Raw genomic sequence first — 18466 nt, 5'->3', positions numbered from 1 at the left:
GCTCGTGCCCTGTTTTTGTTTTCATGTGTTCAACATACCAGTGAAAAATCTCTTAAAGCTGGTTTGTCTACCTTATTATTCATTTTAAGCATAAATAAACAGTTCCTGACGATTAACAAATTTATTTTAGGTCTAAAACTGGAATTTTCACTTCAACATTCGAAATGTAAACAAACGCTTTGTTTACATAGCGAAGAATTGTAAGCTCTGTAACTCGCTTATATCTCATGAAATGACACTCAAATTTTGGTTGCTCATTAAAAATGCCTTACTGAAGCATTGTAAACATTAAAATCGAAAAAATACTTTTTGACCAAAATCGTGACATGCCCCTTTAAGACAAACGTTTAGCAATGTCAAGTTAAAATATTTTAAAAGACACCAAAGGAACCATTTAATAGCTAAATCGTAAGTTAAAACAGATATTCCATATAAAGTTTAACTGTTTCGCGGTGTTGGGTAAATTATACCATGGTTTTGGATTCACGACCCCGGGTAATCTCACTCGACTTTGTCTCGTGAGGTTAATCCCGGGGTCGTAAACCAAACCATAAAACTTATAGTTTATACAAAAACAAGTTGCTGTCCTTTAAAAAAGGACTATAATACGTGGACCATTTGCATGTATTTCCAACGAAAACGTGAAAGCCTTAAAATTAACACGGATTCCACCGACTCTAGCTCCCTGCTTTAACCACTAAATTTGTACGTTATATTACGTATACATAATTGTACATGTATCTATATATAGCCCTGACTTTTTATCTCAAAATTTAAAGGGTTCATACTTCTAAAATAATTATGATCTATCTATGAATGAATTTTGCATGTGTAGCATCAGGCATTCTGTGAATTCTACTATTTGCGCACACATCACGATTCGCACTACTTCGTTAACTATGAAGTGAAAGCTTTGTGTAAATTAAAAATTTCATATTTTGATGCATTTTGCTTGAGATTTAAACTTTTATACAGTGACATAATTATTTAATCATACTTAAATCCTTAAAAAATATTAGCCTCGCCAACTTTGAAAATAAAGTGAAGTTACATGTGTATTCAGAAAACAACAAAGCATTGCAAATTATGCTATTTGATCATGTTGTAGTTTCGGCATAACATTAACTTATTTCATAATACTGATAGTTCATATCACATGCCAATCATTTTTTTTTAAAAGGAATACTTTGTTTCTGTACTGTTCATGCGCGAATCCAGAAAATTTTTCCAGGGGGGGTCCGAAGGATAATTGTGTTTGCCAGGGGGGGTCCGAGGCATATTTTCGCGATAATTTTACTATGTAAATTTAATAAATTTTCATTTTCCAGGGGGGGGGGGGGGGGGTCGGGACCCCCCCGACCCCCCCCCCCTCTAGATCCGCGCATGCTGTTTACCGACAACTTTACAATTACAGCGCCTTTGAACTTAAGTGTGCATATGGCACGGAATCCCGATCCTGATTCAGATAAACATGTGCTAGCCTGGTTCCCTGAGTTACCCATTACGCACAGGAACCAGGCTAGCTCATGCGCAGGCTGAATTTTCCCCATAGCATCCGGTTTAACCTCGCTTATATATTTTCTGCGTGGACCTCAGGGTCCACGCAAAAAAACCCCAGTTAAAATGAATGGTATGTCTATTACTTTTAAAACCTCTGATGCTTCCTTTGTCCCCATGTTAAAGGTACTTATGGATAAATCAGTAAAACCTCTACACATTGTAGTTATCCCATATGGAATAACTGCACATCGTGAAAATAAAAAGATGACAACAGCATTTCATTTTAACACATTTTAATGCCGCCCTGTGTTCTAAACCAGGTACCACTAATGTATATAATACCATAACATATAACTGGGAATATTTCAATAATCTTCATGTATCTGGAAAGTCACTAGCCCAATGGAGGAAGACAATAAATCTAACCAATTCAGAAACCGTGGGGTTTTGGGAAATTTCACCACACTCGGACATATTTTTCTTGCATAAAATGATAAAGGAATTGCACATTTAATTACATCACCTTATGTTTCTATTTTTTCTGATTAAGAAACGCAGGCGCCATCTCCGCGGTAAACATCGCAAACTTCGGGATTCACCAGTAGCGCACCTGCGGGTCCTTCGACAGCCTATATGTCGTACTTCTCTTCTCGTTCGGTGGTATTGCGCGAATCAATTCCAATGGCAATTGTCCATGTAAAAATCAAGCACATATTTGCCCGGGATAAATATGATATAAATAATATACAAGGATCCAAACCTCCAAAACTCGGAAACAATATCGTCGTCTGTTCCACGTAACCTTCTATATTTTGCCCGCTGTATCTGTTTTCTATGCATTGCTGAAGATGTTTTAAGGCACACTGCCCGTAAAAAGTAAAATTTTATCGGGGTTTTAAGTTCCACCCTGTCACTTTGACCACGCTGAGCGCAATGAATGAATTATATGTACAACATATTGTATGGAACGCCATAGCTGCCTTATGTGCCTATTTCATGTGAAGATGGTGCTTTATCATATTATGCTGTGGTTATTTCATGTGAAGATGGTGCTTTATTATATGAAGGTGGTGCTTTATTATATGAAGATGGTGCTTTATTATATGAAGGTGGTGCTTTATTATATGAAGATGGTGCTTTTTTATATGAAGACGGTGCTTTATTATATGAAGGTGGAGCTTTATTATATGAAGATGGTGCTTTATTATATGAAGATGGTACTTTTTTATGTGATGATGCTTTTTTATGTGAAGGTGCTTTTTTATGTGAAGATGGTGCTTTATTATATGATGGTGCTTTATTATATGATGGTGCTTTTTAATGTGAAGGTGGTCACTCGGAACTCCTCTTATTTTTGAATACTGAGTTAACCATTTATGTATTATCTCGAAATATTGAAAGTAAAACAAAAAATTGATGCGATCAAAATCCATTTGATACACTATTGCTAGTTCCTCTTTTTTCTAGCACAATTAGTATATAAGCTATCGAGAAGATCTAGCTGCGTACGACTTTATCCCAACCGAACTTACATCTATTAAGTGACAACTATATAATGACGGAATATTACAAGAATTAAAGCCTAGTAACGTTATCCTGAAAAGCAGAAAGTTGAATTTACTAATTATTTGTGTTTAAGCGAAGGTTATACCCGAGCAATCTGATTAAAATAAGGTCTTTGATCCGCTCTTAGTTGGGAGTTGATTTTAATCAACTCTCCTTTGCAGTTTATGCAGTTACTCAGACAAACCAAAAGTGAAACAGTGTTTGGACCTCATCACAAATCATCGCTGCTGACACGACTTAGTTCTTGAACATAATTGATAAATTCGATGTAATGTATGCTAAAGCATTGTTTTTCAAGGAAACGTATTTATAAATACCTTGAAAATGGTCAGATTTTAAATGGTACGAACAATTTAGATATTTTTTGTAGTCATATGTATTCCTACGCCAGAGTTCAATATAGTCTCGTTCAACTCGGCGCTCGGCTGTCTCCGTAAATCTCCGACAAGCAGAGAGTCTCCCTTGCTTGTCGGAGATTTACGGTGTCAGCCGAGCGTTTGGTTGAACGAGACTATAGAGTTCAATATTGCTTGGATCCATACAATTTTCGAGAAATATTTCTATTACTGATACATAGTTTGATTGAATTAATTTTATCTTTAAATATCATTTAAGATGATTCATATGGGGGTTTCTCGACATTCTTGTCGAAAAAGTCCAAAAATTCATATTATAAAAATGTGCGTAATTCAAATACAAATTAGAAACTACATGTACTTGTCATGCAAAATAACATATCATTGATTTTAAAATAAATAAACATCGACAAAATCAACTCCCGTCAGTTCTTCAGTACTTTGATTTTGTTATTGTCATCGCCCAGTCGGTCTTCGTCTTTGATGACCGTTCCTCTTTAACCCAAGTGGTGAGTTGGAGGAAGAGCTCACATTCTGAGTGTTTCAAAAAAAAAATTATAAAAAAAAACCAAATAAAGGATCGGATTGAGGATCTGATTTTAAACAGACTGATGCCCTAGGTGATAGGATTTGACTTGAAGATAAAGTAAGGGAAAGTCACAAGGAAAGGTCTACTATACTATAATATAGCTCAAGGAAGGCCCTTTTATAAGTGGTAAAGGCAAAAGTAAAATGTCAAGAAATACTGACAAAATATTGTATTATTCAATTAATCATATTTGTCAATTCAGTTGAGATTAAGTCGTACAGTTCATCTCGTAACATAAATACTTATTATGCTAAAAAAGAGAAACTAGCAATTGTGTATTCAATGGATTTTAACTGTATCAATTTTGTTCTAGTTTCAAAATTTCGAGATAATAAATGTTTAATTCAGTCTTCAAAAATAAAGTTCCGAGTGACCATCTTCACATTAAAAAGCACCATAACATAAAAAAGCACCATCTTCATATAATAAAGCACCATCTTCATATAACAAAGCACCATCATCACATAAAAAAGCACCATCTTCATATAATAAAGCACCATCTTCATATAACAAAGCACCATCATCACATAAAAAAGCACCATCTTCATATAATAAGGCACCACCTTCATATAATAAAGCACCATCTTCATATAATAAAGCACCATCTTCATATAATAAAGCACCATCTTCATATAATAAAGCACCACCTTCATATAATAAAGCACCACCTTCATATAATAAGGCACCATCTTCATATAATAAAGCACCATCTTCATATAATAAAGCACCATCTTCACATGAAATAACCACAGCATAATATAATAAAGCACCATCTACATATAAAATAGCCACATAAGGCAGCTATGGCGTTCCATAATATTTGCTAAAAATGATGCAAGGTTGGTGAATCGACATTGGGCCCCTCAACGGGATATTTTTATTGGGCGTTAGGAAAAATGTTTAGCGATGTGGAGTTGAAAGACTAAGGCATCAGAAAAACCATTTTATAGCTAAAGCAAAGGTTAAAACAGCTATTCCATACAGTGTTCAACTGTTTAGGGTAATTTATACCATGGTTTGGCATTCACGACCCCGGGTAACCTCAGTCGACTTCATCTCGTGAGGTTAAACCCGGGGTCATGGACCAAATCAAAATTTAATTTACAGAAGTTCACAACACATTTAAAAATGTATGTTTGTTCTTATTCGCCAGTTCAACAGAACATAATTTATTAATAAAATAAGACGCAAACACATAATCTATAGGATGAGCTCGTGAACATGCAAAAGACTTGAATTACAATTATATATATAGTACAATGTACATGGCTCTCTGAGTCTCTTTACTTTCATGAACATGCGTACTTATTCTACAGAAAAAGAAATAAAAATCGTGTAAAAACAAAACTGACAGAAGTTCAGTGAATGTTATCATTTGGCAGGGGTGGGTGGGGATAGTCTGTGCAAAGTGGTATCGAACTTCGAATAACTTTAAAAAACCCGAATTCTACTGTATACGTGTTCAGGTCATGCGTAGCACGGATTAAATCGCCTTGTATCATCACTCGACATTACACTACAGGCTTACCTGTCACCTCGGGGCAAAAATTCTGGTATGTCGCCCTCGAAGCCATTTAAAATATGAATAATATTTGTATTTAAACGAACCCGAGGCGTGAGTTTTAAGATCGGAATGAAGAACATGAAGCGAGCTTTCAGACTTGATGATATCATAGGTATTGAGAGAAACGTACGTTTCAGATATCATATGTAATATTTAAGTCATTAATTATTATCAGAAAATAATTTTTTGATACTCAGCAATATTTGATGTTTGAATTTATGAACACTGGTAAGAATGTATGGCTTCCTGTAATATTCTTAAGTTGTATATGCATGTACCTTGATGAGCTATTAATATTAGATCTCGATATTGAACACGATACTTTATGAAATATTTTGCTTTTAGTTTATATTTTGAGATCGAGCCTACTGCTGGACAGTTCACCACCCTGTGAAAAGTGAGAGACTTAATAGAACATGCTCTGCCAGGAAAGAATGAAACGGCTTAATATATATTGTAAAATGGTTTATTGAAATGCTGCTGGACTGCATTTTTCGTTAATCAGAAACAAGTCTTTGATCATAAAAAATGTAAAAAAAATTGTGTTATTAATGATGTACTTTCCTGAAACACGGTAAAAGAATCAAAACTCCCAATTCATAATCTTTAGTTTGGAGATGTGACGTCATTTTGAATTTTCAAGACTAGTAGGAGTAGTTATTATTGTAAACGAATACTTGGACCTTTGTCGCCAAACATTAGCTAATGCGAATTTATGTCAGATGATACGACGATTAATCTTGTAGAAATATGAATATGAGCACATTATTGTGATATTGGATTCGCTAAATACAGATTTGCTAATTTTCAGTCTATAAATGCCCAATTTAACAAGGCCATTTCATTTAAGTCTATGTATGTCTTTTTAAGATTGGGCTTCTAATGTTTTGTCCTGTATGTCCTTCCGTCTTTTCCTCTGCCTGCATAACGTCCCTTGGACTGTATAGATACTCACCATTTTGGAATATACTTGGATATGAAACAGTTTCAGTGTTCATTAATTTGTTGGCGACAAATAAAGAAAAGCAATTGTATGTTAAGGATATATTGACCACGTTCGGGAACATTTGTGTTAGCATTAATCTCTTAAGTATATTTGAATTTCATTTACAAATGTCGGTGGACATTCTTATTCTTAATAGAAACGCCATAAGAAAAAAGTAAGAATTGATTTATTTTTGCAATTACTTGCACCGAAAGTAGGAATGGACCTGTGTATTCATTAGACTGATGAATCCGCAACACAAATTAGTTCTCTGAAAAATTGATTGGATTGTTACTGTTATTCATTGCTATCTAAATTAGATCAGCATTAAATATTTACAGCATACATAATTCCAAAAACATCAACACAAACAAATCATAAAATAATTCATACTACAGTAGGAGTAATAAAACGCACACCAGATACAGGCTCAGTTAAATGTTAATGAACTCGGGGTGGGGGAGTGTCGCGGAATGTTTACCTGGATACGGGTAATATATCTCTGTGCTTGACAATTCAGTTCTTTAGATTATTAATTCAATATGTATAAATGTATATCTACAATGCATCAGCTGTCTCTGAATCATAAGGTAAAGCGATTAATCATTCAGACATATCTCGTGTTTTAACAAGGGCCCTCTTGACATGATATACCTCATTCGCAGTACTGATATCAGTTCTTATCATCTATTAAGTGGTCAGACACAACATACTTCTGGTGTCGGGTATGTACCTTTGGTGTTCCCAATGAAGCACGATTCTTGTTCTAATATATTTATGTAGGTAGATGTAAAATTTGTAATGCCTGAAATGCCAAATTTCAGGTACTGTCTCTTCCATTGACACTAGGGAAACAATATTCATGTGCGGAAATATTTAACTCTAAACTAACCATACCGTACACGTATCCTGCAATGATATCACCTGGAAACCGTATCATGGCGTTCCATATCTATACACTGCATTCACTTCTTAACGTTTCAGTTCTTGACCTTTCATGACAAAGAAAATGAATCTTCCAAGAGAGATCCAGGTCGGATGGTTTCCTTGCAGAAAGGCATTTTTACTACCCCTGTGCTTTATTCTGTTAGTTCGGAATGTGTTGGGATCTCGGCTGGTGCTGATACTCCTAGATGGGTTCCGATGGGACTATTTGGAACAAGATGGCCACATGTTGCCGGGGTTTAGCAGTATCCAACAGCAGGGAGTGAGGGCGGAGTATCTAGTTCCTGTGTATCCAACTATGTCCTTTCCAAATTACTATTCTATCATGGCAGGTTAGACACAAGCTGGGTCAAACAAGTCTATTCTAATGTTCAATGTACAATGATATAATCAGAATGATTTATTATGCAAGGTCTTAACTCTGAATGATTTAATGCCAGCTATCCAACCTATTAAACTGTCCTGTTCCAAAATATTACAAAGCAAAGCTTCCACGCTTCCCTCTGCCATATTTGCATTAACCATCCCAAAGGCAAATTTATGATAATCATAAGAACGTTTAAAAGAATGCACTTTAAAAGAGTACTAATTGCAAACAACTTCATTTGTGAACAATGAATATATAAGGTGTATGTTTTCAAAGAAAGACAATTCAAATTCCTGCATTTCAGATATACCCTACCTGTCAAATGGCATGGGTAAATCATAGCCAGCATTTATCTCTGTTCTTCTGTCTGACAGTTATTCTGTCCCAACTTGCAATTGGTTTTTCACTCTTTTTCTGGGGGGGGGGGGGGGTATGGTATTGAGGTATCAATCATTCTGTCCCAATTTTTTCTATAATTTTTATTGTTATGGTTTGGCTTGACTTGACTTGAAACTTGCTGATAGTTTTATAATGAAAAAGTACAAATTAAGCAAGCTAGAGTGTAATTTCTGAATCTTTTACCTAAAGGTGTGCACACAGAGAACCATGGATATGTGACAAACTTTTTGTATGATGAAAAACACGGCAAGAATCTGTTCATGGACGATGACGATTTCCACCAAGAGAAGCACAGCCCCCACTGGTGGGAGGACGCCGAACCACTGTGGGTTAACGCCGAAAATCAGGTTCAACTGGCCAAATTGTAGTGTCGGTGATCGCAGTGTAGATGATCGTAGTGTCGGTGATCGTAGTGTAGATGATCGTAGTGTAGATGATCGTAGTGTAGATGATCGTAGTGTCGGTGATCGTAGTGTCAGAAATCGTAGTGTCGATGATCGTAAAACAGGCTGAGTATATGTAAACTACGTGCATGGAATATGTATTCCGTTGTTTTACATGTTTACATATTTATATATATTATATATTTTTCAATTGAAAAATTAGTTTCGTTATAATTACGATGTGTATAATATTAGTGTGTCAGTGAGCTGAAATTACATGTTTTCTTTAAGAATATGCACGTGGCATAAAGCTTTGTTCGTTTTTGCGGTTGTTGTATAATGGGAAGGATGGAAACAAATGTCGGTTTTTAAAGATTTGAATCTCGAGAGTTGTATGTATAGAATGACTAATTATGTTTTTATAATAACTTTGCATGTGAGTAAACATAGTCAAAACGAGGCTTTAGATCTAAAAATGGTCGTATGTGAAGAAAACAGGTTTAGCTTTTTTAAATAAGCTTACCGTCTTCACAGCAAATTCTAAACAGCTCTATGTTATCAAAGAAAATTGAATTTTTTTAAAATAATGTCATAACGTGTGGAGCTTTTTATATTTGTCTTTTGGTCGCGCGTGCCTAAAAATTGAGAAATGCGTACCACGAGATCGATTATGGTAGAGAAAAAGAAATCCTAGGAAGGTCGTATTTTTAAAAATGAAATCAAAGTTAATACCACTGTATTTAGCATCTGTTTTACGGATTTTAGTTTTACGTGTATCTAATATGCAAACTTGTTTACAGATATTAGCCATACAGTATCAAAATTTAACATTTTTGTACATTAAGCAATACCCCCCCCCCCTAAAAAACCAAATCATTTGAATAGATATTAGAGAATATTGCTCTCAACCAATTGCACTTAAAAATTAAAGCGTGAATTTCATTGTTAGCAATTTTTATTGTTTTTTCTTTTTTCACTTTTTAATATTTGAAACATGCAAAAAATATTAAGTTATACGTAAAAACATCATCAGAAAATTATCTCCTTTGCTCAGAACAGTATTTCAACCAATGAAATAAATGTAAATTTTTACATCTACCAATCACAAAGGAGAGGAAGTGCACAACCCCGGAGACTATAAATTATTTCAACTCTTTATACCGTCTACTTCGAAGACCTAAATTAACTTTTTCGTGGGTTGGTTATGGTTTCGAAGCAAAATTCAAAATGATAAACATGATATTTTATTTCCAGGGAAAGAAGACGTATTTCTTTTATTGGAGAGAATGTGATGTAGTTATATCTGGAGTTAAACCTACCTACTGCAAACCAAGGACGATAAAACCTGGAATTCCGGAAATGAAATTCGCTATCGACGAGTCTCTTCATCTTTTGAAAAATCGATCCGCAGATTTTATAGGTAAGTTGTTTACAAAGATAATTTCTGATTGAATTGAGTTATCAATGGTATTTTTACGCCATGAAATAAAAAGAAATAAATTTGAAATAATGATTTATATAGCATACCAATCATAGTATGTGATGAATATGGATTTTATCGATATTTAAAAATATTTTTGACAAGGAATTTATGTCGAGGTAGTAGATTATTACGGGCACATCTATGGTATTGGCTCTAAAGAGCTGGTGGAAGTCATCAAAGCAGTTGACCGAGAAATTCATAACCTTAAAGAACAAATGATATCATTGGGATTAGATGACGTTAATGTTATGATATGTTCCGACCATGGAATGACCCCCATCAAAGAAACCCTTGATATTGAGGACACAATAGATTACGAAGACATCACAGCCTTGATACCAGAGGGAGCCACTGTCAAAATATGGCCGAAAGATGGCGCATTAGACAAAGTAATATTTTTGGACTAAAAATGTACACAATAAGTAAACTTTTTATTTGAATGTTTTTTTTTTAAAACAGTTACACATCTTTTGTCACGATTCCTTATAATTAAATAAATAGCATCTAGCCTATCATTGCTATATAGGTATATGCCGCTCTTCAAGCTTCCGCTGTGAGTAAGAAGATGACTGTATACCGGCGGGACAACATTCCGGAACGTTACAACCTGAGGGGACATTACCGGGTGTCGCCAATCTTTGTAGAGGCGGACGAGGGCGTATACCTTACAACACCGTGTAAATGTGCGGGCTGTCAACAGTGTGTAAGTTCTGTACATCGAAGATAAGATCATATGCCATTAATAAAAATAGTTTCAATTTTACCTTTTCCGTTTACTAGTACATGTATAAAATAAAGCATCCGAAGAAGAGGTCGCCATTTTGATTTATTTTGTCATAAAATGTTTGTATAATCATTGGGATCACCTGTGCATGTACATCATACTCTGTGACATTAATATTGTCATATTGTGCATCAGTTATTTCAAATTTTTTAAAACCTTAACTTATTTGGTATCGAATTGTCTTATAAACTTTAATTAGCCATCATCAAAATTGAAGCAAAACAACTTTTGTTTTATGTACATGTATGATTTGTCCACACCGCTATTAACCTTCTAACGCCTTGTATTTTTCCTTACAGAATATAAAGTTTGCGGAGCTTCCTACGTTTGAGGGGACTGGCTACATGCGAGGAATGCATGGCTATGACAATACTGACGAGGACATGAGGGGAATTTTCCTCGCTTTTGGTCCAGGCATGTACTTACATGTATTGGAATCAAACATGAACCATGTTTTTAATTTTATTGCTCATTTTGCAATGTTTATGAAAGATATATTTAACTTACCTGAGCTGAAAGCTTAAGTAAGCTTTTCTTAAACCTTTTTTTCAACATACGTCGGTCTGTCAATGTAAGATTTTAATTTTTATTCAACTTATTCTCAAGAGCAACAGGGACAATTTAAACATGACATAGCACAGAGCATTCTTTGGTAGAGGATTTTAATTCAAAATGAATGACAATTATTTTTTACAAGGAGAAATAAAAAGTTATTCAAAAATTGTTGACATTTAAAAAGATTTTCTTCTCAAAAACCGTTTGGACAGACCAGTTAAACCTGTGTGGCCTAAGGTATATAGTTTAGAATCAGGTTGTCCAAATCATGTGCCCAAATGGTAAGTGGGGACACGACTGAAATGGGGGCGTTGGAACTTTTATAAGTGAATAAAAAGAGAAAAATCGTATAAACCATTTGACCACAAAACCTAAAACTTGTAGGGAAACTTTCTCTGGAAGTACTAGTGAAGATTCAAGTTTATCAAAAATAATCGGCGAATTTTCACATAGGAACAAAAAGAGAAAAATCTTAAAAGAAAATTTTCCCCCTTAAAATCATTTGGTCAGAAACCGATGTTTAATATAAGAATACGTTGAGCAAAATTGAAATATCTTTTTTTAACAGGAGCTAAACATTTCAATTACCCAGATATTTGAATTTAGCAAGATAAAACTGATTTGATAATAATAATGGCTATAGCTTGCTTAGGTGATCAATGTTGCCCATGGGTCTCTTGTGTGATTTCCATTGAGTGTCTCCCAGTGTAAGTGTATTACTGTCTTTACCTTAACACATGACAAATTACTAAAACTTTTACTATTTGTATATAACACAGACTTCAAGAAGAACTACACCAGTAAACCTTTCCCTAACATAGAGTTATACCAGCTGATGTGCCATGTTCTAGGAGTGATTCCAAATCCTAACAATGGTACGTGGTCCAACGTGGCGCCACTGCTGTTACATCCGGGGACTGCAGCGCATCATTCTATGACAGACGAACTATAATTCCGCCTCATCAGTGTGTGATAATTATGCCAAGTCTTGTAGTCGTTTTCTTTGACTCGAATAAGTTATTGTAAACAAAATCTTGTCATTTTGGAATTGAACATTTCGACAAGACCATATATAAAGTATTTTCACCAATTTTAATGAGTTTTTTAAAATTACATCGATATCATTACAACTGACAAATACCTGGTTTGATTATTCATATCTGTTAATTATCAAAGTTTGGTGTTTAAGAATAGAGACAAACAAATCCGACGGAATTATTCACTACTTTATCAACCGTTTGCTTCATACTGATCACACTATGCCCATTCATTCATCATCCACGTAAACACAATTCTTTAGGTAAATTGTTTTTTTTTTTGGACAAATTTAATTCGTTTTTTTCTGTTTGGGTATTTTCTCTTAAATTTCACAGTTTTTTTTCTAAACAAGATTTCCAAATGTGTGCAAAACGGAGACACACCAATAAACAACTGTGCAGGATTAAATACTGATGAAAGAAACTACGACATAGGCGTCTCTTCCGATAAGGGATCAGAATGTGTTTACTCCGGTAGACAAATGAGGAGTAGTTATTTGTTTGGACGAATATGTTATTTGTTCAGACGAATTAGGATTTGTTCGAACGAATTAGGATTTGTTCGGACGAATTCGGATTCGTTCGGACGAATACGTTATTTCTTTAGATAAACGAGATTTACCGTCACCTCAACTTTTTCCTTATCTCAAATCTTTAAAAGACTTGAGACAGAGTACTGAGTGGGAAAAGTTGGAGACAACGGGGCAATGCTGCTTTCTTGTTTAAAGCTGCTTGGTCCGATTTTATACCAAATTTTATGCACGCTTTTAAACGATGGCTATGCTTAGTATATGTATAATAATAGACATTGCAGTTGTTTACCCAGTCAATTAAGCCAAATTTCAATGAAGAAAAATACGTACAAAATCTGCTAACAAAACATACGACATTAAAAGGTACCGCGTTATTTCGCCTCATGTTAAATTTCACCCCTGACGACGATACGGGTTTGGTTGTATTACGAATTTGACATCGCTTTAAATAAAGGTCGAAATGGTCAGACAAATGATCAGACAAATTACAAATAAACATGTGTACGTTTTGTTCGCCAATATTTCTAAAGCCTGCTTTCTTTACAATCGATGCAAAGCATGCGGGTTGAATAACCCCAATCATTCGGGGGACGAAACCATGCGGTTTCCTTTTCTAAACATTCCCGTGATGCATTTTGGTTTGTTTTTTCGTTTGCCTAAAGAGAAATTATTTTTATTTACCTTGAATATTTCTAACTTAGAAAGGAGATTGATTCTGCTGGTGTAAATAGGAGAAAGTCCATAACTTTGTAAGATAAATGATTTGTATGAACAAAATTTTGATACTGTAATTACGAAAAAATCGGACCAAGCAGCTTTAAAAACGATGCTAAGTATCTGTAAAGAACTAGTATTCAACTGATATATATAAGACCATCATAAAACAAGAAATATGAGCATCATATTTTAAATCCATAATTTAAATGCATGGTTAGCTCTAGTTGAGGGGGCTGGCTAGTCAACAAGTTACCCAGCAGGTTTGCCTTTTATTTTGAATATGACGTGTTTGCTATTTTATATCTTCACGACCATCCATCCCCTCTAATAGTAACCAATACCTTAGTGTCTCTGTCTTCTTATCTACGATTATGTCATTCTGTAAAATAAACTTGATGCGTCATGTTTTTGTCATTCATGTTCCTAATACCTGGACGTGCTCCTTCTTGGGTTTATTTAACCGAACTGTTTCTTGAAAAGACTGTAAAATAAGCAGAACTGAAACTTGGGGAACAGTGATATTCTATAATACCAAAAGATTTTCTAAGAAAGGATCAACTGATTTTTATTTGTGTTAAAAATATCTTATTCTAAGAAATGAATATGATGATTCATTGATAATTTATTTAGAAGAAACAATCAATCTAGATTTATATTAACAAACTTTAAACTATTCTTATTGTAATATTTATAACAAAAGTCTTTCCAGTGTGTACATATACTTTAAAAATAACCTACGTATGTAAGTACGTGTAGATTAGTTGCCCATTTAAAATTCTAACCATGCATAATTTAGAGAGTCAATAGGCTTATTTCACGTCACATTATTTCGCAGAAACGTTTTTGAAGAAGGAAATTTACCATATGTGGGATATTTAAAAAGCTCATCGCCCAAAAGTTCTTCATTTTGAGACGGACTTACGATTTGTTGCAACCATAATTAAGTTTTATTACAAGCCACGGTGAAAAAAAAACCCACAGAAAATGCAGAAATCTACAAGCACTAAAACTTCGACAAGCACGAAGAATGGGAAGACGGTGAAAACAACAGTGAAAGAGGAAACCACCATCTACCCTGACGGACGGAAGGAAGTCAAGACGACGACAACGATCGACGACGGCGGGAACATCTCAGAGGAAGTTAGTACCTCTGTTAGCCAGGGCCAGGTAAGGGGCGACTGTTAGTACAGGGCGTGACCATTGAATCCAAACAGTCCAGAGACATTAACAAATTGCTATTAATTCCGTTAAAAAGGCAAACCCCAGTATTTTATTTTATAAATAAGCAAAATTAACTCGAAATACTAGAAAATGTTGGAATATGGAAAGAAAATATGATAAAGTCTTCTCACTACTTTATTTAAATTACAGATAGGAAAATATGTCTCTTTAATTTCAAATTTATCAGAGTATATTAACAGTGCCACAAAGCAACACATTGAGTCATAAACTTTTGTTTTTTTGGTTTTAGCCATCGCCATCTGGTGGGTCCGGAACATCAGTGGCCTCCAAGCCTGCCAATGGCTCGCAAGGGAACCAGACTTTGGATGAATGCAACCAAGATGCCCTGAAAGCTCACAATGAACTGAGGGCTAAACATGGAGTACCCCCGGTCACACTGGCAAAGGTCATTTTACGGATTTACCTTTCCGTTATTCTTGGTCGATTTTTTGTTTGTTTGCTTTTTTTAACTAAACAAAACATACATAGTGCTTTTGAATAGGAATAGAACTATCATGAATATTAATCATGCAGGATCTTCAAGAATACGCTCAAAAATGGGCCGAACATATGGCTGGTAAGAACGATTTTAATCACAGTAATTGCAAGCTGAACGGACAGAGCATCGGGGAGAACATTGCCTACACTGGATCCTCACGACCCACGGATTATGCAGGTAATTAGTCTGCCCTGGTCTGTGTCGCCGTGTCTGTACACACATGGTCCGCACATTTGAAAAAGAACTCTAAATATTTGAGTTGGTAATTCAGTTTATTATTAGTTAAGCATGACACGAACATTGATTTTTTTTAAGTTACCGATGTATCGATTTTAAAACTACATATATATTTTACAGTGGTGTACTTCTTTAAGTTTAACTAATCATAGATCCTTTTTTAATCCGGGTTAAAATGCCAGCTATAAGAGGCCATTTCGATACTCTGTCATATGTAAACACAAGGGTTTAGTCCCAAGGTGCCGCGTTAAATGACAAAATAAATGTCCATTTAAGCGGGAAATCTGTTGTTATTTTAATCATAAGAATGACTTTAAAAATAAACTTAACGAGTTGGTCCAAATCAAACCTTTTATACGACAATGGTTAAACGGCAGCTATTTCATTTTTTAAAATTGCAGGTAGCTTTCTTCCAAGTAATCAATATTCTTCCCAAAATAATATATATTCACATAAATAGAATTTAAGGAATGACCAACACGCAGAAATAAACAGTGTGTTAAGGGAACCGTAAATTGGCACTAGTTCAGCAGAGACCCATTGGTAGGTTTGTCTGCTCTTCAAGCTACAGTAACTGCGACGTTTGGGATTTTCACTGACACTCTATACGCCTAGAATCGTTGTAAGACAATTATCCATATCATGTATCTTGCAGAATAAAATTGCTCACTATAGTCTGAATAATGCAGGGTTTAAGTTTCATTGTTCTTTTATGATGACTACGAAGTCATAAGATACATCATATCTATCCAGAAAAGTGATATAGCGAACATTAAACTACAATAAATGAATGATGTCACATTACCTCAGAGGTTACTTACATATTCTGGATGAAAACAAAATATAAGAATGTAAATTACCTGTTTCATTTTTCTCTCCAATAGTTACATTATTTGGAAAAACGCATTTCAGTTTTTTAAAAAGGTAAAAAATAAAATATCCCCAAGTTCTTCCGTAATGTGAATTACAAAATAAAAAAAAAGATATAAAACGTTTTTTAAACCATTCTCTCATTGATTTTGGTTTAGATTGCCAACCTGTTTTCTCTTGTAACTTGGACAGATGATACTCTCCGATCTGTAGATTTCACAATTCAGTGTCGTTGTTGACAAGTTATAACATTTAGTATTTTTGGAATCTTAAAACGATGTACAATATACACGGTTGTATAATTTAATATCTTTTATTGCTGAAGATAAATATCTAACAGCATGATTATAATTTAACTTGGTAGCATTTACATCAAAAAACATAAAAAGAAGCAATCATAATAGAATTAAGTCTACTTTTTTCATTCATGTATTAAAGAAACAGTATAAACATAACGCTCCGCGTTTATAACCATTGCTTTCTTTTCTTCTTAAAGGAAAAGATTTCACTCAGTCATGGTACAGCGAAATAAAAGACCACAAATTTGACAAAGACAGCCAAAGTGGGACAGGTAAAAGACATTTCATTATTGTATAGTTGTTGTTTTTTTCATAATGAAGGAGTAAACCAAGCCCAAGTCACATATGACCGGTTTGGCTTTGCGAACACTTGTAATATAATTACTACGGAAGACTGTTTTATTTCAAAACAGTGAGAATCATTGGTCTACCCAGATTTATGACAAAAGCCAATCAAATCTGGCAATCTCTTATTGTACGTCTAGACAAAAAGAGTATAGTGACGTTGACAAGATTGATATCTTATGAGTGTTCACTAAATTCATAAATCGTAGTGATTCGTTCCTGCACGTCAATCATTGTTGTATTGTAACAGCAAAGTAAGACGAACCGTAGATCAACCTCAGTAAATGGGTTTTTCCTGTAACAGCATAGTATAAGCGTCCATAATTAAATTCAGCAAACATGGTTTGAGGGTAACACTTATTGGAACCAGGACCAAGTCATAAGGAAGGCACTTATACATGTACCCAGTGCAGCTACATGTTGTAAACCGGTATAACAAATGATTACATGGTAATGCTCATGGTTGACTTGCCACATGTTGTATACCGGTAATACGAATGATTACATGGTTATGCCAAATGTTGCTATATGTTGTATACCGGTATTACAAATAATTACATGATTATGCTCAGTGTTGGTATAACTATATTGTATACCGGTATTACGAAAACTTACATGGTTATGCCCAATGTTGCATCATGAGTAACACCGGTTTTACGAAATTCCTTTATCATTTACCCTATTAAATGACTGGGATCAATAAGCTGTTAATTTGGTTGTACCTAGAATACCTCGCGTTCCCACAACAATAAGCATTACAGCTCTTTAAACCAAATTAGGATTGTCATCATTTTTCAAATTATCTAGAAACGTCTGAAAAAGCTTGTTCAATTTTCCTTGGTATTAATCCTTATACATGTACATGGTATCTTTTTTAATCCAGGCCACTTTACTCAAGTTGTCTGGAAAGGAACGACGGAGGTGGGCTTTGGCAAGGCCAAGTCAGTGGATGGCTGCAAAGTGTATGTGTGCGGGAGTTACCGTCCCGCCGGAAATATGATAGGAGATTTCAAGAACAACGTTTTCCCACCAAAATAAATCTGCACCGGAAGTCGATTATTTGCCATAATAGTGGTTTTTACGACGCTTGAATTTTATAGTTTTATATTATCACTTTTGAGAATTCTATACATTCCTTTATGTTTATTTTATAATATTTTATTTCATTTATATTTAATAATGACTTTTATTAACATGACAAGCAATAAATGTTTTATAGATTATTTCGAACA

The 18466-nt window shown here is 34.6% G+C and overlaps 2 protein-coding genes across 4 annotated transcripts; both read left to right on the top strand.

Annotated features, from left to right (window-relative positions):
* Positions 1-7040: 7040 nt before the first annotated feature.
* On the top strand, positions 7041-14819 carry LOC128193048 (glycerophosphocholine cholinephosphodiesterase ENPP6-like). 3 transcript variants are annotated; one of them, XM_052866239.1, is made up of 9 exons: positions 7041-7285; positions 7545-7837; positions 8461-8618; positions 9909-10074; positions 10240-10526; positions 10664-10840; positions 11221-11335; positions 12256-14023; positions 14599-14819. In XM_052866239.1, exons 2-8 carry the CDS (start codon positions 7558-7560, stop codon positions 12426-12428), a joined length of 1356 nt encoding a protein of 451 aa, XP_052722199.1. In that variant the 5' UTR covers positions 7041-7285; positions 7545-7557; the 3' UTR covers positions 12429-14023; positions 14599-14819. The 3 variants fall into 3 exon arrangements, with proteins under 3 accessions (XP_052722199.1, XP_052722198.1, XP_052722196.1); XM_052866238.1 differs by lacking the exon at positions 7041-7285 and having other exon boundaries at positions 7393-7837; positions 12256-13233; positions 13862-14023; XM_052866236.1 differs by lacking the exon at positions 7041-7285 and having other exon boundaries at positions 7393-7837.
* Positions 14734-18457, top strand: LOC128193051 (Golgi-associated plant pathogenesis-related protein 1-like). The gene is made up of 5 exons (XM_052866244.1): positions 14734-14930; positions 15235-15390; positions 15519-15660; positions 17087-17161; positions 18118-18457. Exons 1-5 carry the CDS (start codon positions 14748-14750, stop codon positions 18270-18272), a joined length of 711 nt encoding a protein of 236 aa, XP_052722204.1. The 5' UTR covers positions 14734-14747; the 3' UTR covers positions 18273-18457.
* Positions 18458-18466: the final 9 nt, after the last annotated feature.

The sequence above is a fragment of the Crassostrea angulata genome, chromosome 7, assembly GCF_025612915.1.
Source record: "Crassostrea angulata isolate pt1a10 chromosome 7, ASM2561291v2, whole genome shotgun sequence".
In the NCBI taxonomy this organism is placed as follows: domain Eukaryota; kingdom Metazoa; phylum Mollusca; class Bivalvia; order Ostreida; family Ostreidae; genus Magallana; species Magallana angulata.
Note: the sequence above shows the minus strand (reverse complement) of the source record. Positions and strands in the feature narration are given on the sequence as shown.

What these genes read in the sequence shown, in the direction of transcription:
- LOC128193048 (XM_052866239.1), top strand. Translation starts at nt 7,558, where the DNA reads ATGACAAAGAAAATGAATCTTCCAAGAGAGATCCAGGTCGGATGGTTT. An exon ending in GTGCGGGCTGTCAACAGTGT is followed by an intron (nt 10,841 to 11,220) that starts GTAAGTTCTGTA and finishes TTTTCCTTACAG; the next exon opens with AATATAAAGTTTGCGGAGCT. An exon ending in TTTCCTCGCTTTTGGTCCAG is followed by an intron (nt 11,336 to 12,255) that starts GCATGTACTTAC and finishes TATATAACACAG; the next exon opens with ACTTCAAGAAGAACTACACC.
- LOC128193051 (XM_052866244.1), top strand. Translation starts at nt 14,748, where the DNA reads ATGCAGAAATCTACAAGCACTAAAACTTCGACAAGCACGAAGAATGGG. An exon ending in CCTCTGTTAGCCAGGGCCAG is followed by an intron (nt 14,931 to 15,234) that starts GTAAGGGGCGAC and finishes TTTTGGTTTTAG; the next exon opens with CCATCGCCATCTGGTGGGTC. An exon ending in AGACAGCCAAAGTGGGACAG is followed by an intron (nt 17,162 to 18,117) that starts GTAAAAGACATT and finishes TTTTTAATCCAG; the next exon opens with GCCACTTTACTCAAGTTGTC.